At 36.0% G+C, this 24,450-nt stretch overlaps 1 protein-coding gene across 1 annotated transcript; it reads left to right on the top strand.

Annotated features, from left to right (window-relative positions):
* Nucleotides 1–177: 177 nt before the first annotated feature.
* On the top strand, nucleotides 178–20,637 carry LOC107038497 (gametocyte-specific factor 1 homolog). The gene is made up of 5 exons (XM_015257636.1): nucleotides 178–243; nucleotides 349–519; nucleotides 7,636–7,791; nucleotides 19,733–19,909; nucleotides 20,034–20,637. The coding sequence occupies exons 2-5, from the start codon at nucleotides 349–351 to the stop codon at nucleotides 20,313–20,315; spliced, it is 786 nt and encodes a 261-aa protein (XP_015113122.1). The 5' UTR covers nucleotides 178–243; the 3' UTR covers nucleotides 20,316–20,637.
* The last annotated feature ends 3,813 nt before the right edge of the window (nucleotides 20,638–24,450 follow it).

Below are 24,450 nucleotides of genomic sequence, written 5' to 3'. Positions count from 1 at the left end.
AAAGTATGTTTTATCCTCATTACACTCATGGAGGTCTACCATTCTTTCAGAGGGCAAACAATCGTATTTGCCAAGGTAAATGAATGGAAAAATTTTGGTTACGGTTGGGACGCGAGACATACTCAGGTGCAGTCTTGTGCAGTCTGCACTGAGCAGTCAGCTGCATAGTCAGTGTCTCGAGAGCTTCGCGCGCGTTTCCGTGCTGTCTAGAGCAGAAAATCAATTCCATCAATTCTTTTGAAGGTAAATGAACAGCTCTTATAACTGATTTTAAAAAAAACAATAACTACACAGAATAAAAATTGAAAAACGTTGGATGACTCAGGGTTATTTTGTTTAATCTTGCAGATGGCTGATACAGGAGATCCTATGGTTACTTGTCCATTGGACAAAAGTCATCATATTCTCAAGAGTCGATTGATATTTCATCTGGTGAGGTGCAAGAAAAATCACGACTTGAGTGGAAAAGCGACGTGCGTATTTAATAGCACTCATATTGTTGACAAGGATGAATTAAAGGTATTTTGTCATTTAATTCTAATTTAATCCACTGAGAAGAAATATCATTTTTGCCAAATATCCATTTACTTGAGGGCAATATTTATTCTTTCACTGCCGTATTTCTCCAGTCGAGTCATTCGCACGCAATTCTCATTAGGTTTCAATTATGACAATTATTATAACCTTGAACGGCCTCCCTCAATAATTATAAACATTGAAAAATTAATCGAAATTCTTCCCTGTAGAAAATAAGAAATTTAGGAAAAGTGAATAATCATTGGAGAAGTTCATCCAAGGTCATGTTCAACATAGTCATCCTCCAGAGCAACATGATTGTCATAATTGAAACCTAATCAGGCTCACCTGGGAGTGACTCGAGTGGAGAAATACGATTCTGAAAAAATAAATGCTTCTCTCACGTAAATGAATATTTGGCAAAAATATAAATTTTTTTCAGTGTAACCGTTGGACAACCCTTAATTAAAAAAAAATGCTATTTTTGCTGTGAAAAATCAAGCCTCAATAAATAAACTCGAACTCTCCTCGAATCGCGTGGCAAGCTCTACCTCAACCTAGTTTCGGATGCCACTAGCCATTTTTTGGGAGTACTTGATCCAAGTTAACAGGAACGACTTACAATGAGTACACTGAGAGAAAAATTTCCTAATATGTAGACCATATTTGCTTGAGAGGACTGAATGTTTGCGCTTCACGGAACTCGAAAAAATTCTCGTTTATCACTATCGTTTCGCGTTGCATCATGAATATATTACATACCGAAACATTGAAAGTGCATACAAAAAATCGTGAATAAAATAAATACTTGAAGATTGATGGATCTTCTATGCGACTTGAAATAGTTCATTTGCGAAAAAATTATACTTGAGTAGAAGAATATTTTAAAGCATAAGACCTTTCTCGGGTCACATGAGTTGAGATGCTTGGGAGAATTAAGGGGAGGCTTACCCCGAGAAAAAACTTTTTCGTTTTTAGAGAAAAAAAAATTCAAATACTATTTTCCGCGTGATTTTTTCCCAGGAATCTGACATTATCGATCAAAATTGTCTGTGGCCACTCAAAATTAGTGCGTCGAATGTTTTTTAATCGAAAAATCAACTTAACAAAAATCCCCAACTTATTTTTTTCGAAATAATTTTTGAATATGATCTGCAATTTTCGCTCCTTAAATATGAAAAATGCGGGAGAAGATGCATTTTGGAATTTATTCGGTAATCAAAATTTCTATTAACATCTCAAAAAAAAAATTCTTGTCCAAATATTATGTATAAATTTCATTTATGAATGCTCACTCTATGTAAATACTTTTTTTGATTGACCAATAAATTTACAAATGTATCGTCTCTCACAATTTTCATAATTGGGGAGCGACAATTTGTGATCATATTGAAAAAACTGTAAAAAAAATACGTTGGATTTTTTTTGAAAGTTGATTTTCAAATTAAAAAAATTGAATCTCTCATTTTTAACCGTCGGAAACAAATTTGACCTACAAAATCGCAAAATCGGAAAACGTACAATTTTTTGTTCGGGGTGAACCTCTTCTTAAGGAAAGACTACTATAAGTTTTCAAAGTCACGGGCGATTGAAATGAGGTTCCCCATGCATTGAAGATCGATTATATATGTCTAAAAACGAATAATTAGTGCAAAAAAATTAATTGTTTATTGTTCGCTTGATTCGCACACGCTTGAAATGATAAAAATAGTCCAGGACCTCCAATTTTTCAGCTACAGAAGTTTTATTTCTCAAAATTAAAAAAAAAAAATGTGTACAATAACAATAACGAATTAGTTTTTTGAATTTCGATTTCTACGCAGCTAATTTCGTTTTGTTTCATATAAAAATTTGCGCCATTCATGTAAAATAGACAAAAAAAATATGATTAAAATATTTGAAATATATTCTCGATTCTTTTAGAAATATTTTGTGGCCTATTGTCCATGAATGATGCAATTTTTTATTAAACAAAAAAACAAAATAGGCAGTGTAGGACTCAAATTTCAAAAAACTTATTCGTAACTATTATTGCACATATTTTTTAGAAACTTTTAAAAAAAACCTCTGTAGCTCAAAAACTGGAGGCCCTGGACTATTTTTAACATTTTTAAGCGTCTGTGAGGCAAACAAACAATAAACAATTGATTTTTTGCGCCAATTATTCATTTCTAAACATATATACTCGATCTTCAATGTATGAGTAATCTGATTCCAATAGTCCGTGACTTTTAAAACTCATAATAGTCTCCCCTTAAAACGATTGAAGAAAAATTACTTGTTATTTATTTTCAAGTAAATATGTTTCGGATATTGGAGTTTTTTCTCAATGTAGATTCACGGACCTAATACAATCCCACTCACGTTAAGTCAGAGTTTATGACCTGAATCATGAAGTTTTTAGAGTGACGGATGCAAGCCCGGCGAGGAGCAAATAAAAATGTTTTGTTGTCTACATGTAAAACGGTCACTTTTGAGTAGAAAGAAGAATAATATCGATATTTTGATAACACGATTACCTGCCCAATGTAAAACCATTACTTATTCATTGGTTCATTCCTTATTCAGGCGATCCCTTTTCTTCTACCTGTTTGGATTTTCTCCGTGTACCCCGGGGTAAAAATTTTTAGTCTATTGGATCTCTCCAAGACTGTGAAAGACTAAAATCAGTCTGCCTGGGTCTTCCGTAATCGATTTCGCGTCTCGGAGAGTCTTTGGTGAGAGACTCGAGTCTATCTGAATCTTCGCCAACACGGTAGAGACTAGAGTCTCTCATTGAAAGATAGGGACTTAGAATTTTCGGGACTGATAATCAGGATCTCGCTAAAATTAATTATTGATTCATTAATTGTTAATTAAATAGACACTGGAGCAAGTATAATATAGTACAAAGGATGGATGGGGGGGGATAATAAATTGGACGACGGAGCAAGATAAGATAATCTGGTGATCGCGGGTGATGGACGAATTATATCGTGGGGTAAAATGGGATGAGTGGTGAACTAAATGACAGGCTAATTAGCTAGTGGGGTAAAACGGGAAGGTGAGGTAGAATGGAACAGCCTGGACCATGAGTGAATTTGGGCCGGGGGGGCGGTGAAATAGGACAACAAAGTGAATTGGTCGGCGCACTAACCTGCCTATGGGGTAAAATGGGATAGCGGGATAAGATGGAATAACGGGTTGAGGCGGATCCGCTTTAAACCCTTATTCTGTCTTACTCCTTTATCCCATTATCAATTCACCTTGTTGTCCTATTTCGTCGCCGGTCAAATTTGACTATCGTACAATTTGCCAGGCTGTTTCATTGTACCCCACCGTCCTGTTTTACCCCACCCTCATATTAGCCAGACTCACCCATTTTACCCCGCTATCGATTTTACCCGATCATCCCACTAAACACCCGTATTTAATTTACCTGCCGCCCAATTTACCCCTCCGGCTAATTAGCCTGTCATTTAGTTCACCCCATTTTACCCCACAATCTGAGCAGTGAATAGCATTCTCGTCCTGTTTACTCGGAAATTCAATTCTACACTCGACCATCTAATTTCATTCCATCATTCAATTTACCCAACCATAAATAAAAAAATTAGAAAAGTAAATTGAAAAAGTACAAAAATTGAAAAATTAAATTAATTCGCTTTCGGATTCAACCCCTACTCCAAGTCACCCCGTTATCCCATTTTACCCCACTGTCGGAGTAACTCATCGTTCCGGCTTACTTTATGGGTTCATTTAACCGCTATCCCATTTTGCCCCACTCTAACTAACCTGCTTTCCCGTTTTACCTCACGAGTAAATGGCACAACTGCTTTCCATTTTACCCCGCTGTCCAGTTGGTTCACTCCACCCCAGTATCCCATTTTGCCCCATTTAATTCCAGTTTCCCTTTTCATGCACCCCTCTCCGTTATCCCATATTATCCCACTGTTCACCTTCGTCAATGCTTTCCCTATTGGGACCGCTAATTACCGATGGCGGCGCTCGTTTTCACCAATATGGACGATTTTAGGGTTCCCATATACGCGCTAACACAAGCCCAAATTCGGTTGAATACTGTCTGTGTGCAGCCCAATATCCGCCATTCATAGGTGGCGTTTTGATATTTAGCGTTTCCAATCTCCTCTCTCTCAATAATTGCGTATATCAAGCGAAAAAAAATTTGACTCGCCACAAGCAGCTGTATAGCGCAGAAGATACCGGGGTAACCTGCGATCACTGAAGCTAAGCAGTAGCGAGTTGGGTTAGTAAAAGGATGGGTGACCGAAAGGGAACACGGCGGATCGACCGGGAGGGAACATCTGGAGAACCGCTAAACCGATTTCTTTTTTTTTTGTTTTATAATTCAATATTGTTCAATTATTGTTCAATTTGTGAATTAACTACATTAATATTTTCAATTATTTTCCAATAATGAAATTGAAGGAGTTATTAGTGATTAATTAATTATTGAGATACGTAAGAGACGCGGAGCCTCTCGCCGAGAGACGCTTGGTAGCAGTCTCTCGGCAGTCTTGCTGCGTCTCCCACGCAGAGTCTCTCAAAAGTATGGCTACTAGCGCTGAGCCATACTCTCTCATAGACGCAGACGCGAGTCTTGCAGACCCCAAAAAGACTCAAATTTTTCATCCCGGGACCGTCTGTTGAATGTCATACAAAGGGAAATAAAACGACTCTTGCTCTTTGAGCAAACAGGATCATTGCTCTAGTGTTTGCATTGAAATTACCCATAAACTCCCTATTGCAAGGGATCCTAAAAGTGAAAATGTATTTATAATATACTTTTTGATTTTCTATACTCATTGACCTGCCCTGTCTCAACGTTTTTATTGTACCTTTCGGTTCAATAGGGCTATAAAATATGCTTTATATGTAGAGTTTCCCATGATTGCTATATCCTACATTCGCTCGTAATCCCTTTCCTCGAAATAGACGATATATTGTAGGCCAATTATAGTTTGAGACTGCGTCGATTGATCGTCATAAACTGATCTATAGCCTCAGGTTTGTGAATTGACCCGAAATTCAGCTCAAAAAGTTCTATCTCAACCTCTCCCTCTGTCCCTGTACGGTTAAGAAATATTATTGAGAAAGTCACATAATAGTGTGCCAAAATTTCATCTCAGTAATTTTTATTTAGAATCTATTAAAAATGTAACGCAACAATTGAATTTTTCCCTCTATTCAAATTAATATTATCTTATCGTAACTTCCGTATTTTTCACTGAAGCAGTAGAATTTGTGAATTTTCAATAAAACACTATACCGAGAAGACTAATTTGTATGATAGTCTTAAAAAACCGTGCTAAAAAATGTATCAGAGTCATCTTTCTGTCATTTAAATCCCGAAATTCAGCAAAAATTAACTTACGCCAGTGCCAAGATCACAAAAAGTATCGGTGTGAAGAGAGTAGGGGACGCCCCAGTGTGTTGGTGCTCCATTAGAAAAGCATAGTGGGGCGCGCACACCACTACACATTGGAAAGAACCGGGAAAATGCTTGGCTTCAAAATGGTTTAAATGCTGACCAATAAATTCAACACATGAAGTAGAATAAGCAGACCAATAGAGAGACGGTTAAAGGGAATTTGAGGTTCCTCGAAAGATCAAAAATAAATGAATTCTCTAAATGAGTCAACGATAAGCAAGCTATACTTAGGAAAAATACCTAAAATATGGGAAAAATAGTATATTTCAGCACGTGTGGGGCAATATCGTCTTTAACGTGTGTGGGGTTTACAGCATGAGCCGAAGGCGAGTGATGTAACCACACACGTTAAGGATGGAATTTCCCAACAAGTACTGAACAAAATTTTATGTCACGAAGCCTGAAACCGGCTGAATTAGACACGAGACGCGAAGCGTCGAGTGTGTAATCCAGCCGGTTTCAGGCATGAGTGGCATAAATAGAGTTATTGGAAGAAAGATTGCCAAGTCGGTAACATCCAATATTTCTAATTCGGTATTATTAAATATCACCCATTGCAAATATACAGTACATACACCTAAATTAGGAATACAATTACCAGATTAGTATGGTCCAGCCAGATGGCATGGTAAATCTGCCCTCAGCGAAATTCAGTGCGGTTATTGCTTTCGAATGGAAGCCGTGTAATCGATGATTTTTACGATCTCGTAATTTTGCTTGGAAATGATGTAGAATGTCATGAAACGTGAAAATATGATGTTTTTAGAAAATATATGTGTGTATGTCAGAATGTGTATGCCGATTGTTCGGAAATTTTTTATAAATCCCCCCGAAAAAAGGATTAAAGCTTGAGCTAAAAATCTGAAATTTTGTGGCGCAAGTTCAGCTTGATCGATCCAGTAATTTCGGAGATAAAGCAATTTCTCAAAAATCTTTTTTCTTTAATATCTCATAAACTACGTGACCGAATTGAATTTTTTTGACGGGAAAGTATTCCTTACAATAATATCTATCGAATCAAATCAAAATATTGCTACTTAACTAGGGTCAGTTTAGTAATAATCGGCATTTTTCATTTTGACTAGAAAATCGTTGTGGAAACGATAACTCGCGGAATATTCAAGATAGGAAGTTGAAATTTGGTACGATTGTAGCTCTTATGATACTACAGAATTGAGTATGGTAGTACTGTATTGTTCACGAACTGAATCGGATAAGTAGTTTAGAAGATATTCAACTTTTTGTTAAAAACTGTCATGCTTAATATCTCCTAAACTACTGGGCCGATTCACTTTTTTTTTTCAAAATATTCGTCACGATATCTTTTATCGAGATCAATCAAAATATGTATACCCGCCCATACAAAGTTTTCGAGATATCAGCGTTTTTCTAATTTTTTCATTTTAAAGTTAATGTGGTGTCCATAATACGCGTCAAGCTTGGTCTAGACATCTGAGATTCTGGGTACTAATTTGTATTATGAGCCCACAGCTATGTATAAAATTTTGTGTCAATCGATTCAGTACATCTGGGCATAGAGCAATTTATCCACAAATCTTTTTTTCTAAAAAAAAAGGGAATTAGTCGGAAAGTTATTCGTTCAATCCGGAATGGGTCACACCGCGACTTCAACTAACCAATGCCAGTTGCACGCTAACTACATCCGCTTTTTACATTCATTCTTTCAGATCCATCATCTCACATGCCTTGACCGCCGCGAGATGCAAGAGTTCCGATATGAATCAGATGAGGCTGATCAAAAGCAATGGGAAGGCATTATTACATTGCAAGATGTGGTAAAAGTCCATGAAGAATCGTCTACTTATGGAGAAAGCTGGGATGATGTGAGTAGTACAAATTTTGATTAATCACTCAAAGTGTCTATGGTTTTGTGTTTGGGAATATTCAATTAAATTTTAAATAAAAAGAAATTGATCGAATAAAATTCGTGAAGAATATTGGGCAAATTGAAGCGATAAAACGCTTCGATTTGCCAACATCAGGCACGGGTTCATCCACGGAATGCGCCGAAACAGGCAGTAATTGCGAAATGATGCAAAATCAGCATTGTACCGCCTGCGCTCGGGCATTGACCGAAGGTGCATTTACCAATCTGTTCAAAATCAAAAAGTCAAGCTTGTCCTAGCATCTACACGGAGCGTACCAAAGGGCGAACTCCTCGTGACTATTATATACCTGATTCGGGAATCAGTTAATTCTCCTGCCCGGCGTTTATCTTAGTAGTCCGAGTACCGAGATCGCTTTGATCACAATTACGCCAACCTTCGTAGTGATCAATCCCGCGCATAAAAACTGAAATTAAAAAAAAGGCTTTTCGCGAGGTCGGCTGACAAGGTGAAAAATTACTTGTTCCGGTTTTGTGGAAAGTTTCAAGTGTTTTTAATAAACTACTATTAACTATACAGTTCATGCAATAGCAACAAAACTCATAATATTAAATTACGCACATTCTTTAATAAAAAAAAGGTGATTGGACACTCGGAAAATAGATCGACACAAGAGTGAGTAACTAGAAATCATGTTAAACTGGCTTTCTAAAAAAAATGAAAAAAAAAATCTAACATCTCTCTCTCACTGAATTAAAACGTTTTTTTAAATGCCTATTAATCAAATTAAGTTCATGTATTCTGGAAAAACAAAATTGTCAAAACGAATTTGAATCTTTCATGATCGAAATAAAATTATTACACCAAATTGAAATAATAAACAGTCGTCTCTGAAGTCAATTAAATTCGATTAATGAGTATTTTCGAATTTAATTACACATCTTCAGTGCCTTTAATTGGCAGATGTGTTAAACACTTTAAACATAAGGAATCCAACACTAAACAAAAATAACTATTTTATTGCCCGGCAGGAAAATCGAGAGTACTTTAAATAAATATACTTTTAATTTTCCGTATCCTACAATGGTGTGCAATGAGTAGTATTATATATGAGAGCTTGATCAATTGTGAAAAGTTCACGAGATTAGAACTATTAGGAAGGAACACAAAAAAAATATGATTCAACTCAGAACTCCCGACTTGATAATAGTAGAATTCAATAAAATCGAGAATCTACTAATTTCAAGTCTTTGCCGCCAACTTGGATCAAATTTTTGTATAATTTTTTATTCTAAAATGTCTGGCCATTCAGACTTTTATATACTTTCCTCCATATTTGCGTTATCATGGGCTGTCTTACATTTTACTTTACTTTCTATTTTGTGCTCATTTGTCACACTGATTCGATGGGTATAGCAGGAAAGCATGCAGAACAATCGCAAGAGTCAAACAGAGAGATTAAATAGGAGGCCTTCAGATTATTTTCATTTATTTTTTATTTATAGTTTATTCAAGTCAAGAAAACCGAGGTCAATTACAAGATTTATAAATAGTATGGAAATATCAAACGCATTGCGATTAAATATTCACATTAGGTAGTAAATGTAAGATATAATATAATAAATGGTATTACAAGTGTTCAGCAGCAGGGGAGAATATGAAGATAATAAATATAGAAATGTGGAGATGATCATTATAAAATTAACATTAATAATAGGTTTTTACCGTAACATACGCCTTATTTACTAGAGAGTTCATAGAATCGTTGAAAATATATCAACATCGGGGTACAAACTCAATAACAAATTCAAAGCAATACCTGCCTGATGCATTGGAGAGGATAGAGCCAAGTTATTCTTTGGCTTGGGAAGATACGTTTTTTATTTAGAGCGAGTGACTGAACGCGAAAATTTCAAATTCAAGCAACCCAGCAATTCAGGACAGTCAATATTGTTTCGAAGACTTTTTATTAAGAATATAATCAACATTTCGCTCAATTTGTAATCGTTCGACCTTTGTAATTATCCTTCCTGCTTGATTCTTCCACCGTTTGATCCTCGAAAAGTGTGACCTTCGTGAGGTAAAACGGGCGAAACTCTGAATTATTTCACTCGATTTATGATCAATCGATCCTTGTGATTATCGTGCTTACCTCTTTCCGTTAACCCTCATGATTGTTTGACTGTTGAAAAAATTTCGATCCCTCAAACAATTTTCCTTCATGAATTAAAACTAATTTTCTTTTCTATACTTTTCGGAGCCCACTAGGAAGAACTCACCGGTCCGGACAATGTGAGAGACTGATGTGATCAGACACGCGCCCCTCACGCGGGAGACAAAAATCGAATTATGATGATTATACAAAAATTCGTAATATTTAAAGATAAAATATATGCAGTAGACAAGAAATTCTCTGATTCCTAAAAAATTAGACTACTTCTCATAACGATGATTGTAAATTTTCTTAGATAGCAGTTTCTCTTTTTTTATTTGAAAATTCGTTTTCCTCCGAATGTGATCTGTTAGACGATATTATATAGAAAAACAAGCAGGGGTTCGAGCCCATCCGACAGAAGGCATGTGACCGTTACTTTTTGCGTTATTAGTCCTTTCCTTTTTTTTATTTCTACCAATTCCATTGGTAGTGAGCTTCCGAATGGATCCGTAGCAATTCCCTGTTCTTGTGACAGGTACATCGTACGTACAAGAATGAAAACATTTAAAAAACGAACAAGAAGGAATGAATATAATTAGTACAAATTATCGTCAGTACAATCAGTTAAGGTGAAAAAAGAAAAATTAGGAATATGTCGAAAATTAATGAAGTAATTTTACACACAAAGTTGAGTATCTCAGGAACTACCGAACTGATATCGCCCAGGAACAATACGAACCTTTGGTATTATAAGAGCTACAATCATACCAAATTTCAGCCCCCTATCTCAATTTTTTCTCGAGTTATCGTGCGAACAAACAATTTGAGGAAAAAATAGAAAATGGAGAGTATCTCGAAAACTTTGTATGAACGGGTATACATATTTCGATTGATCTAAATAGAAGACATGGAGATGAATATTTTGAAAAAAAAAAATCAAATCGGTCCAATAGTTTTGGAGATATTGACTAACCCCTCAAGTACGGGGTCCATACCACATATAGACCCGCCAGCCTGTCCTATCGGCCGGGGTCCCTATGTCATATAGACCCTTTCTGCGAATGGTAAAAAATCATTTCCTCTGGTCCTATTGAAGATATCGGAATTCTGAGAACTATCCTATGAACTGCATAAAATTCCCTACACAATGCAACTTGATTTTTTTTCCAAGGTATTTTCAATATTATTTTTAAATATATAAACATTACGGATCGGAATTCGATGTTCATTTCATCCAAACCTCTCGTTTATCGAGGAAATTTTTATTGAAAATTCTGCAATTTTCACCAGGTACACTCTGACGGTTCCTCTATCGAATAGCGCAAACGAAATTTCGATTTGATAAATAATTGATTTGTTATTAATAAATTTCCAACAACGGATGATCTCGGCAACTATTTGTACGATCAGATCGAAACTGGTCTCAAAAATTCCGGAAAAATATTAATAGGATAATTCTGTTATTAAACAGAGAAAAAATATTGCCAATTGAGTAAAAACGACTAATAAATAAAAAGCAATTGTACGCTCCGCCTCAACAGCAGAGTGTGGGTCGCCGTGCGTGTGTGTGCCTGTCTGTGTACCTCGTGGCACAGCCGCGTGCCAAGAGAGTCGCTGCAGTGGGCCCGTACCTTCCATGTTCTCTCTGTGTTTACGTTCTTATTTATATAAAAATGGCTAGAAAAGTGCGTGATACTGACGAAATACAAAGACTTCTAGAAAGATCAGAGCTCCAGGATTCTGATTCAGATAACGGTTATGCCGACAGCAGTGATGAACCGGACTCCAGCGAGGTAATTGATGAAAATCGTACTGATGGCATACTTGGGGTTTTTTTCTTCTTTTTTATCGCATACGTTTGGGTTTATCTCAATTTTCCGGTGTTTTTTTCCTGTATGCTCAATGGTAAAGGGTTCTTTTTTTCCCTTGGCATGAACTTTGCTTAGGATGAGCATGAAGAAGATGTGGCGACACTTTCTAAAGACTGGAGAATAGCCGATGAACATCAGTTTCATTGGACGTCGATGAATGATTATGACGGGAAGAAAGAACATTTCAAAGGGCATCTCGGACCTCAAGGGGAGGCAAAAACTGCTAAAAGTATTCTAGAAACTTTTGAATGTTTTTTTTCACGTGACCTGATGACTCTGATTGTCCAGGAGACAAATAAATATGCTCAACAGACCGTGGCAAAAAAAAATGCATTATTGAATAAGGTTTTCAAGAGTCATCAAAAAGAGTGGAAATCTGTCACCGAAGAAGAATTGTATGTAATTTTGGCGGTTTTTATGTTAATGGGAATCATCCAGAAACCTTCAATAAAAATGTATTTTTCTACGAGGAGGCTGGTATCCACCCCAATCTTCAATGATATCATTTCAAGAGATAGGTTTGAAGAAATCTGTCGTCATTTACATTTCGTGGATAATGCTACACTGTCAACGTACAAAGGGCCACCTCCACTCTTCAAAATTCATTCCATTTTAAATCATCTGGAAGAAAAATTCAGTGCTCTGTATCGTCCAGACCAAAACATCGCTATCGACGAGTCGTTGTCATTGTGGAAAGAACGCCTTTCCTTCAAACAATATTTACCACTGAAAGCTGTTAAATTTGGGATCAAAATTTATGAATCGTGTGAGTCTGAGACAGGATATCTGTGGAAGTTCATTGTATACCTTGGTAAAGATACGGAAATGGAGTCTGAGCTTGCGACTGTAGATACACCAAAGACGTCAGCTATCGTTCTGAAGCTCGTCCAACCATTGTTAGGTCAAGGGCACATCCTCTGGATGGATAATTTTTATAATTGTCCACTTTTGGCTTTTTATTTGAAGTTCCATCAGACAGACTGTGTGGGTACGCTTCGTATAAATAGAAAGCATATTCCGGCAGTCGTAAGTGAAAAGAAACTGAAGAAGGGGGAGATTATTGCTCGCCACGATGGTGATATCACTGTTATGAAATGGTACGACAAGAAGAATGTTACAATGATTTCAACTTTCCATGATGCTTCAATGGATGTTGTCACTAAGAGAGGAAAGGAGAAAGAGAAGCCAAAGTGTATTTTAGAGTACAATAAGTATATGGGTGGAGTTGATCTTCATGACCAGTTGATGCAGCCATTTCTTCTAGAGCGTAAGAAATCTAATAAATGGTACATAAAACTGTTCAAAAGATTTTTGAATTCGTCAGTTGTCAATGCCTACATTATTTACCAGAAAAGTACAGGGACGAATGTTGGTCAATTAGACTTCAGGACAGACCTCATCAACGAGATTCTCATGAAGTACAATGCTGGGAGGGGTCAGACAAATCGTCCGGATCCAACAGATTTGAGACGACTCAGTGGACGACATTTCATCAGGAAAATCCCCAAGACTCATATAGAGAAGACACTTCAAAGAAGATGTATCGTCTGTACTAAGCATGGCCGTAAAAAGACCTCAGTGTACTGGTGTGAAGAGTGTAATATTGGTCTCTGTGTAGATGGGTGTTTCGAAGCTTATCACACCAAAGAATATTATTGATAGAGACTTGTATAAATGATTTAGTAGTGATGTGACCAAGTATGAGTCGAATTGAAGATTTTGGTTTATCTGCTGTTTATCTCGGAAATTGATAATCTCAGGGGAAAATCTCAAAAGACCTTTTTTGTAGATGGGAAAGTTTAGAACAAAAAATGTTTTTTGACATTTTTTTCTAAAGTCACTGATCACTGAGATAATACAATTTTTAACAACATGTGAGAAATCGACTCGCCCCAGTTCACACCCTCATCACTATTGACATCAAAGCATAATACTTCGTACTTGTGGATTGTGATACTAAGTGAAAATATGTAACAGATGATAAGTTGATTTATGGTTCAAGTAGTTTGTAAAAAGAAAAATTGCAATGTCGTGGAATGTTAATAATTTAAGGAAAGATAACCAAATTATTCAATAAGTTGAATAGGATATCTTTGTTAATCACATGCTTATTACAGTTATGAGTCCTTCTAAGGGAAAATATCTACAGAGCTTTCTTGTAGATACATGAATGAGCAACAAAAAGTGTCTTTTGATATTTTTTCCTGAAGTCACTGATTACCGGGATAATCAAATTTTTAGGGAGATGTGAAATTTCAGCGGAATACTTTGTACTTGTGACTTGTGATACTGAGTAAAAATATGAAACAGAGTTTAAATTTGTTTATGGTTCGAGTATTAGTAGGAAATATATTTCAAATATTGTGAAATAGAAAATATAAGTCAACCAAAGACTAATGCCGGCACATCTGTCTATGCATAATACGGTACGGCCCTGAGCCACGCCGGTACAACTGACAGCGAATACGCTCAGCGCACAGGCCACGCCTCGAAAATACCAATAAATTGAAAATTTTATTATAAAATAATTGAGAGGTGCAAATTATTTCTTTTTAGAACCCTATAATGTATTATTTTTGTTTCAATTTTTAGGCTTGAACCGATTGTTCCTTTGCAAACGGTGTCCGAGATATCCGTTTTTTATATAAATAATTATAATAAATAAACTATCAGTCTGATTGATTTCATAACAACGAATATAAATTCACTAAAGATGTAACTACTTGTCTGATTCTTCTCATATTTTTAAACACATTTTTGATAATTATTATCACGGGTTGAAGTAATTTTGTTTCCGAAAAACATGAAAAACCCGGTTTTTCTGATCATACAGCGTTGTAACTTGAAAAATCACTCACTGAAAAAATTGAAAGTCTCATAACGTTTTCGTGAAGGCTCAAGATCTTTATTAAATTTTAGATTATAATTTTCTGATCATCGGTGTAGAAGTTATCGCGTATTGAACAGCGAATTCGAGTTGACGGAAGGCTGCCGGCCGATGAGGACACACCGCGCGGTATGGACCCCGTACTTGAGGGGCTAAAATAGTTTTATACAAAAAGTGGAATATCTCAGGAACTACTAGACCGATATCGCCCAGAAACAATACGAACCTTTGGTATTATAAGAGCTACAATCATACCAAATTTCAGCCTCCCATCTCAATTTTTTCTCGAGTTATCGTGCGAACAAACAATTTGAGGAAAAGATAAAAAATGGAGAATATCTCGAAAACTTTGTATGAACGGGTATACATATTTCGATTGATCTAGATAGAAGACATTGAGACGGACATTTTGAAAAAAAAAATCAAATCGGTCCAATAGTTTTGGAGATATTGACCAAAATAGTTTTATACAAAAAGTGGAATATCTCAGGAACTACTGGACCGATCGGGCGGAAATTGTAGGTCAATGTTGAGCAAAATAATACCTACTATTGGACAAAATTTCAAATTTATATCAATAAATTTCACCGTATTCATGTTATATTTTCTAAAAAGTGACCACCCAAAAACCGAATCCTCGGACACGGACATACAGACATTTTCTAAAAACATCATTTCTTTACGTTTCATACCATTCTACATCATTTCCAGGCAAAATTAGAGAATGTCAAAATCCGACAAATACAATGCTTCCATTCGGAAGCAAAAAACACCGGAGTCATTTGTCTCATTGAAAAATGAAAAAAAAAGGAGAGGGGTCTCATTTTGCTCCGGGTCTTATTTTGCCCCGCTGTCGATTTTGCCCCGGTCATCCTCCTTGAATTAAGGATAATCGGGCAAGGAGGAAATGTAGGAGGTGAGGCGGAGGGGTTTCTATTGTTTTCCTGCAGAAAACCAATCGCTAAACAAAAAAATTTTTCCCATTCGGATCCAAAATTCAGGCAATATTAGGGAGTATCTCCGGTTAAAAATTATTTTTGGAGCTAATCAAGTTTATTTGCATCTGTTCCACGCATTGAATGGTTTTCAGATTGTTTTTTTTTAATAAATGAAAAAATATTAATCCATGCGAAAAAGTGGCAACATCGTCGGTAGTTTTTTTTTCACCAGGAGCTGGTACCACTGGCTCGAGGAAGCTCCAATCACAACGCTTCATCGCTCTCTCTCAAGAGACGTTTAAATTGACCGCGCTACCCCCATCCGATCGGTACTTGAGACGTTGCTGCTCGTTTGGGCTGCGTGTGCAGAAATTTCATTTTTCAGTACTTTTTTCGCTATTATTAATAAACAATGTTCCTAGGCGACAATCTTTTTCACTCAAAAAATCACTGATCACATGTTCTAAATGTGTATAAAGTTTCATGACTTTGGCTGCATTTTTTCCTTGGGTTTTGCCGTTTTTTTGGTGATTTCCATAAGATCACGGGTTAAATGACCACTTTTTCAAAAATTCATAATAAATTAACCATGCTTCCCAGCAGTCTGAAACTTTGCACACGCCTTTTCCATCATTTAAAGAATACGTAAAAAAAAAAGAAAAAAATGGCTGCTTTTTTTCCAACCCTCCCTGCTCGCCCGATTATCCTTAAGGGGATACCCGTGTGGAAATTTCTCCGCTCAATCTCCGTTTGCTATACAATCAAGCTGGGGCTCAGCGGTAGGTTCGACGCGCGAGCGGAGGTTCAGCCGCACCCCTGCTTGAATTTCTAGGTATCACGTCATATAATCCTGGTAAAAAAGGATCCACGACAATTTAATCCTGAAAAACGATCCTACTCAAATTAATTCTGATGCAATATAATCCTGATCAAAATGATCCTGGATGATTTGATCCTGAGATTTTTTTAACGATTATATTGCTATCAATTTCAAAAAATGATAACTCTGTGTTTAATATTTTGAATTTCCACTTTCAATTGAGGGAAATTGTATTCTAGAATAGTGGCAGTTGTTTCTTGTAAGTGACGATTGTTCTTTTTCCTCTCATTTTAATTTTTCCAGGAAATTAATTCGTCTAATTTGTGTCTAAATATCGAACGGATTTGTGTGCGGCTGTAAAGAAAATTTGATTTTAAACTACTGAATGTTGTTAAAAGTTATAACAGAAATAATATTTTAAAGTATCTCAAGGGAATCGCTTATAATACTAATCATTGAATTGTGCACGTGTTGCTTTCCACAATTTAAGCTGTCTGAAAACAATTTTTTTTTATGACGTCATTGATTTTTCATGTTTGTTTTTTTATTAATTGAGTTTGACGATTCGATTCGGACAATAATCTTAATATTTCATGAGTGCATGTTTTTTTTTAGAATTGAGGGCTTGCAACATTTTTCACGGTTTGATATCAGCACCGTGTCTGCATGTTTACGTTTCATAAATAAATGATTGTAATTTGTTGAGTATTTTACGTGACATAGTTTTCCTCATTTTTTCCGATTTTTTGCGTAAAATTTTGTTACAATTTTTTTTGCACTGGGATTATTCGTATAGGATTTTTTCCCGGATTAAATTGCTGAGGATCATATTTTCCAGGATTTTTTGACTAGTGCTAATTTGTTCAGGATTAATTTTCGAGGATTAAATGGCGTGAAACCGAATTTCTACAGGAGATACGTCGGTGAAATTTAAAAGTCTTCACTGGATTTTGGGACCCACTGAACAGTTTGTGATATGTGACGGAATATGGGAATAACTAGGGAAAATCGCGGACCCTTTCGATTTTGCTCCGTATATCCACGAAAAACTTCATTTTTTCCAGTTTTTACCTTCAAAATGCTCCCTGCGCCGTCAAGTTTTCATACGATTTTAGCTTTTTTTCAAATGTTCGTTACACTCCAAAGAATAAAGTTAAGCATCCATTTTACTTTATTCGCAATAGATCATGAATGAATGAATTTTGAATTTCATAAATTTTACTCTACTCTAGAGACGCGAAAAATTTATGAAATTGGAAATTAAATTTCACCGACGTATGCTCTTAAGTAAATTATATACTTGAATCACGTCGCGAAGTGGGGGGCTTTCAAATATTATGTCATGGATTTTTTTAACTTTTTAGACTAGCTTCCTCCCCTCCGTCACAAGTCATCACAAACGCGACACCCTCCTTATATATTACGTTAGTAAACCTTTAATCCTCCCACGCTATAATGATGTTTTTCATTTGTTCCTTTTTTCATGGAATTATATGGAACGAAGGGAGAAAAAAATGGCATTTCTGATTTTGTTATTTGAGAAATGGGAGCAGAAAATATGGCGTTACATTACGACCTTCCCCCCTCCCCTTGGTCACGAACCGTCACGAACCGAATTCAGACCCCCTTCCCCCCCTCTATTTTGTTACTTGAATCATGCAATTTTCAAGTTTATCGTTTATCGAATGAAATCGCAATTTGCTTAACCTTTACACTGAACCCCTCCAAAAATACACATTCACCGTACCCCGTGGTCTGTCAAACCGCTACTCCGTCTGGATCGCATTTCCCGATTGTTTAAGCGAATGATTCAATACTTCTTGTAACTAAAGGTTCAAATGAAGGGTAAAACGGGGAAAGGTCAAATAAGGAAGGGTTAAACGATGGAAGCGTCAAACGGAAAAGGGTTGAACAGAACGGAAAAGGTTGAATTTTATTTTTTCATCTTCGCACATAAATATTTGTTATGAAGATTCTTTCATATGAAGCTCGACTGTTCATCCTTGATTTTCGAGCTAACAAAAATATGGCATTCACTATGAATAATTGGCGCTAATTATTTTCTTTTATCAATTCCCTCAGGGAACAAATTACAAGAAATATTGGTGGTTTCATGGATTTATTGGGACGAAAAAAATCAAGAAAGTTTTCAATTTTCTGGTAGCACAATTGTTATAGGGCGCAGTCAAAAAATAGATTTTGGACTGAAACTTTTTGAATGCTTCTAGCAACTAACCCTCTTTCCTCTGGAGTCAATAAAAAATGTGTAGCATGTTTCAATAAATCAAAAAATATTTTTTTGTCATTCCGGCCGTGAGGCAGTGCTTCACGGACGCTCCGCTCCGCTCCGCGTCCGTGAATCTCTGCCTACGGCCGTCATGACAAAAAATACTGTTCGTCATACGGCCAAAAAAAACTTTTCTAGCTCATATGATTGCAGCCCTCGCCTTCGGCTCGGGCTGCAAACTCATATTCGCCAGAAAAAATTTTTTCGGCCTAGTGACGAAGTATACTATATTGAGCTCGAACGAGGAGCGTGTGAGATTCTCCCACGGCGCGACTAGAGTCAGTCGGGTGGCTCCTCGCATCGAGCCGTTCCGTGAAGCGCTCGGTAATACTCGGCAACTAAATCAGTCTCATGGATAGCTCGGACCTCTCTGTCTGACTAGTGTGTGCACAAAGCGTAAGAGATTCTCGCACTGCGCGACTACCCGAGTAGAAATTTCACTGAGTTGGCTTGAGTCTAGATCAGTTCTAGGTCCAATACTGGTCAATTTATTTATTACACTTTCGGATCAAGATCTGATGAGATTCTGAATGGAGTATCGGGATCTAATGTGGCGGAGTGCATTGTGATCCTATTTTGGTCAGTCAAATCTCGACTAGATCCGTATCGAATCCGGTACTGCTCAGAAAGATCGGATCCTAGAATTTTGACCGAGAATGGATCCAAACAAGCGTTACATTTCTGATCCTGAACTGATCAAAGTTAGTTTTTAAAGGGAAGTCTCTTATTCTATCCTGATTTGAATTTCCCCTCGGGTTCTCGGTTCTCGGTGAAAGGGTGCGAGTGCTGACAGGTTAAATGAAATCTATTTATAAGAGCTCGAATCAAAATCACAATGTTCATGCCTGACCAGACAAAGTTGGCTAATAATTGCCATTGTTCATTTTTCAAGAAGACAAATCATGTGCAGTCGAATTATTCTAGCATTTTTCTTCAAAATCCATCAGACAGCATTTTGTAATGACGATGTTTTATTATAGGATCCTGTTGTAGGAACATACGACCCCTACAAAGCCAATGAGAACAAGGATGTCTTAAATACTCTCATGGTTGCATCAAAGTCAGAGAAAAAAGCATGGAGAAAATACCAGAGACAAAAAATGGCGCAGTTCGAAAGTTCTCAATACTCTGAAGTCAATACTCCGAAAGAAGTCCAGGTAATTATCTCTCTACAATATGCCTAATGACATTGACTGAAAAAATAGAACATACTTTCTCACAAAATTGAATCAATCGGTTGTCAATTTCAAGAATTTAATGAGTGTTTTTTGAATTGATTAGACGAAGGCATCGTTGGAACCCCTCCGTTCTCCCAAAGCTGTCACATCAATCTCCATGCAAGACAATGGCAAATCCGTGGATCAGCTCGAGAAGAAGACTCAGAGTACTGCTACAGTTGCGGATCAGCTCATAAAGAATTTAACGCTCTTGAACATTTCCGACAACCCAGGGAAGACTGAAGATTTTCCAGCTCTCCAACCACCCAAAAGCTTTTCTAGTGCTGTAAAGGAAAGTAAACTTCCTGGGAAACGGCAAGCATCGAAAAAGACCAATTGTAAATAAGACAATTTCTAATTAAATTGTGACATAAACTTAGTACGAGAGTGGAAAAATCCGGCGAATCTAAACTCTTTAGTGACTAGGTGATCATTCGTAAAGTAAGCAGAAACATTTTTTTTCCATCACCCACAACCGAGATAATTTAATAATATTTTATATCGACTAGATTCTTTCTACTACTTCGCCATAGTATGACGGAGTTTCAAATATCTGTTACTGGCATGGAATTATTTAAAAATGACGGGAGCTACAATAATTTTGAATGATCAAAGTTTACATAAGAATGGAAGAAACATTTACTAATTAAGAATTTAAATGACTGGACGATTATAGTACTTCTTAGTTTCCTCCTCTCTTTTATAGAACATTTTACAACCATGTCAGTTTTTTTTTTTTTTTAGATTTAAGTTTTCAAGTTCAACTCTTTAGTGACTAGGTGATAATTTGTAAAGTAAGCAAAAACATTTCTTTACATCACCCACAACCGAGATAATTTAATAATATTTTAGATCGACTAGATTCTTTCTACTACTTTCGCCGTAGTCTGACGGAGTTTCAAATATCTGTTACTGGCATGGAATTATTTAAAAATGACTAGAGAGCTACAATAATTTTGAATGATCAACGTTTACATAAGTATGGAAGAAACATTTACTAATTAAGAATTTAAATGACTGGACGATTATAGTACTTCTTAGTTTCCTCCTCTCTTTTATAGAATGTTTTACAACCATGTCAGTTTTATTTCTTTTTAGATTTAAGTTTTCAAGTTCAAGTATTATTTTGTCGAAAGTTACCATCACTTACACCTTCAATCATCACCAGTTACTGTATTATCTTATGCAGGTTTTACACATAAGCTCCGCGAACCTCCCACTATGTGTAAAGTCTGCATAGCTATGCATGAAATATGCATAAAGTATGCATGAAATCTGCTAGTAACCAATTGCAGATTATCTGCACTATTTATGCATGTTCCGCCTATAAGAGTTCCGCAGAAAAAAAAAGCCATTACTCACTGAAACTTTAACGAATTGCGACTTCAACAATTCGGAATTTCATAGAGAAAGCAAGAAAAAATTGTAAATTCTAAATCAATAATTTAAGGGGATAATGGGACAAAATAGAACAGTAGAGGAAAATGAAAGAGCGCTGTTTGTTGTATTAGTTTCGACTCTTCATCACGCTGTGGGTAGCTAAGGTTTCAGTTTGTCTCAGCCTCTCCTATAAAAGGTAAATAAGTTGAAGAAAATAAGTACGCACGAAAAAATTTAGTAGAAAATCCTCGCAAATTTGCTAGACAGTTCTTTTGAATTGTTAAATAGAAAATATTCTATTGATGCAGTTCCACATAAAAACGCAAGGTCAAAAAAGTCAATTACGGGGATTTTTTCGCTAATTTTTTTCTCCTGAGTGGTATGAGAGTTATTTCTCAGGTTGCATTTCAATGGTTTAAATGAGAACATGGCTGAAACGTGAAAAAGTAAGAATTCATTTTCTTCGTATATCCATCAAAAACGTTGTTTTTCACGTTTTTAGCTTAGAAATGCCCCTTGTACCACAGTTTTCATCGGATTTCAACTTTTTTAAAAAATGTTTGCTATACTCCAACGAACAAACCCANTCACGTTGTAATCATATGTAATCGAAATATTATAACAAAAAAAATGGGGGAAAACAACGAATTTTAGCATTTGCTAAAAAGAGGAAAAAAAATAAAAAGTAAAAAAAACATTTTCTCATCATCTAATAAATATAAAGTAAAACGGATACTTGGGTTTTTTCGTTGGAGTATAACGAACATTAAAAAAAAAAAAGTTGTAATCGGATGAAAACTGTGGTCCAAGGAGCCTTTTTAAGCTAAAAACGTGAAAAATGACGTTTTTGGTGGATATACGGGGCAAAACGGTTCGAGTCCGAAATTTTTCTCACTTTTTTTTATATATCCCTTCATATATCAAAAGTCATCCAATGGCTGTTGAGGCCGAGTCGAGACTTTCAAATTTCACCGCGGTCTCCCCTTAAAAATTTTTTTTCTGAATGTTGTTTAAAACTTTAGAAATTCCTCGATTATTTTGGAAAACTCAAATTTTATTCAAATTTCCAGAACACCTAAGAATTTTATTCAATTTTTTAGCAATTCCGGGAATTTCTTCAGAGTTTCTAGAAACTCCTTGAATTCACTTAAAATTTCCAGAAACTCCCTGATTTTTCTCGAAATTTCTAGAATCTTCTTGCATTTCCTTGAATTTTCTAGAAACTCCTTAAATTTTCTCGAAATTTCTAAAAACTCCTTGCATTCCCTAAAATTTTCTAAGAATCCCTGAATTTCCTCGAAATTTGTAGAAGTTTCTCAATTCCCTCGGAATTTTTAGAAACTCCTAGAATTCCAACGAAATTTCTAGAAACTCTTTGAATTTCCTCGAATTTTCTAGAAATTTCTTGATTCCCTCGAAATTTCTCAAAGCTCCTTGAATTCCCTCGAAATTTCTAGAAACTCCATGCATTTTCTTGAATTTTCTAAAAATTTCTTGAACATTTTAGAATTTTCTAGAAACTCCTTGAATTCTTTCGAAATTTCTAGAAACTCCCTGAAGTCCCTTGAATTTTCTAGAAAAATCTAGACCTGTAAGCTCAATTTCACAAAACGACTCCTCATAACGAAAACATAGACGTATCCTCATCAAAATTTTGCCCTTATGTGTAAATCATGCCAAATCTGTGCGGAAAGTACGCATAGATGTGCAGATAATCCGCATAAAAATTGTGTATTTCATGCATAGCTATGCGGATAATCTGCATAACTATGCATGATTCACGCACTATTTATGCATGATTTGCACATAAGAGAGTGACTTCGGCTTATGTGTGAATCCCGCATAACTATGCAGATTATCTGCACCCTTATGCGGATAGTCTGCACAGCGTTTTCTGTGTGTAGGGAAAGACTGTCTGACATAAATTAATTATTGGGTGCGAGTGACCTTTAGCCTAAAGCCTGATTAAAGAAATGAATGAATAAAGAATGAGTATACATCAAAAGTTTTAAAATTCAACATCGTGTAGATTGATGTTCAATTTATGCATCCGTTTTGTACGAAGTCATTTCGAATATCCCTAAACTTTCAATATTACGTGTCATCCTTGCGGAACTCCCGTTCGAAAAATGTCAGAAGAATCTCTGTGACGCCGATTATTTATGGGATAACGATATTCATTCTACTTTTCCGGAGTTGTCAATGAAGTTACCTAACTTCCCGGAAAACGAGGCAAGAATCAAACCAACCAATATAACTATCGTAATCATCTTTTAATTTCGACTTAGTGACATTAAAACTAACATTTAAATCTGCGATCGAATTCATTTGAAGCATGATATATTCAAAGATATCCCCGGAATTCTAATTTTCAAAAAAGACAAAATTTTTGTAAATTTTCAAATAAATCGAAATATCGATTATTGCTATGACCTTTATCTTCGAACTCGGTCAAAAGGACATCCAAACAAATTTTTGAAGCCATCATTGAATCAATTCAGAACATTTTTTTTTACTTATTGTAGGACAACTAATTTTCGAAAAAATTAGAAACTTAAAAAAACTAATCGATGAATTAAATTTTAATTAATGGCAATTGATAGGGCTCAACAATACCCATATTTGAAAAAAAAGATTCAATTCTATCCATTCATTAGCGAACAATTGAAGAAAAACTTTGTTACATACGTGCACACATATACACGTACGGACGAGGTCTAAAATAGTTATTTTCGTCATTCAGGCCCGTTAGGTAGCGCCTACTATAGCTGTCTTGAGGGAAGCTAAATGGCGTTTAACAGACCAGGTCCGTTAAACGAAGCACAGGTATGGTTAACTCGAGTTAGCAGCCCTAGGACAATAAAAACATACAGTTTCTAGATGGGCAACCCACAAAACCTTCGTAGGAATACAACATGAAGTGTGCGGTTATCGCTGTCACTTGCTTGAAAACTCGGCGGATCGTTCACCACTAATACGATGCGCCACCGTCATTGCCGATGACATCAGGAGTTGTTATTCCGTTGCTAGGGAGTCAGTCGTAACTTGAGGGTTATATTGTCAAAATATTAGTTTAATAAAGAGATTATATTCACTTTCTC

The sequence above is a fragment of the Diachasma alloeum genome, unplaced genomic scaffold (genome assembly GCF_001412515.2).
Source record: "Diachasma alloeum isolate Michigan unplaced genomic scaffold, Dall2.0 Dall_scaffold_00284, whole genome shotgun sequence".
Classification (NCBI taxonomy): Eukaryota; Metazoa; Arthropoda; class Insecta; order Hymenoptera; family Braconidae; genus Diachasma; species Diachasma alloeum.
The sequence above is the reverse complement of the archived record's forward strand: the minus strand, read 5'-3'. Positions and strand labels throughout refer to the sequence as shown.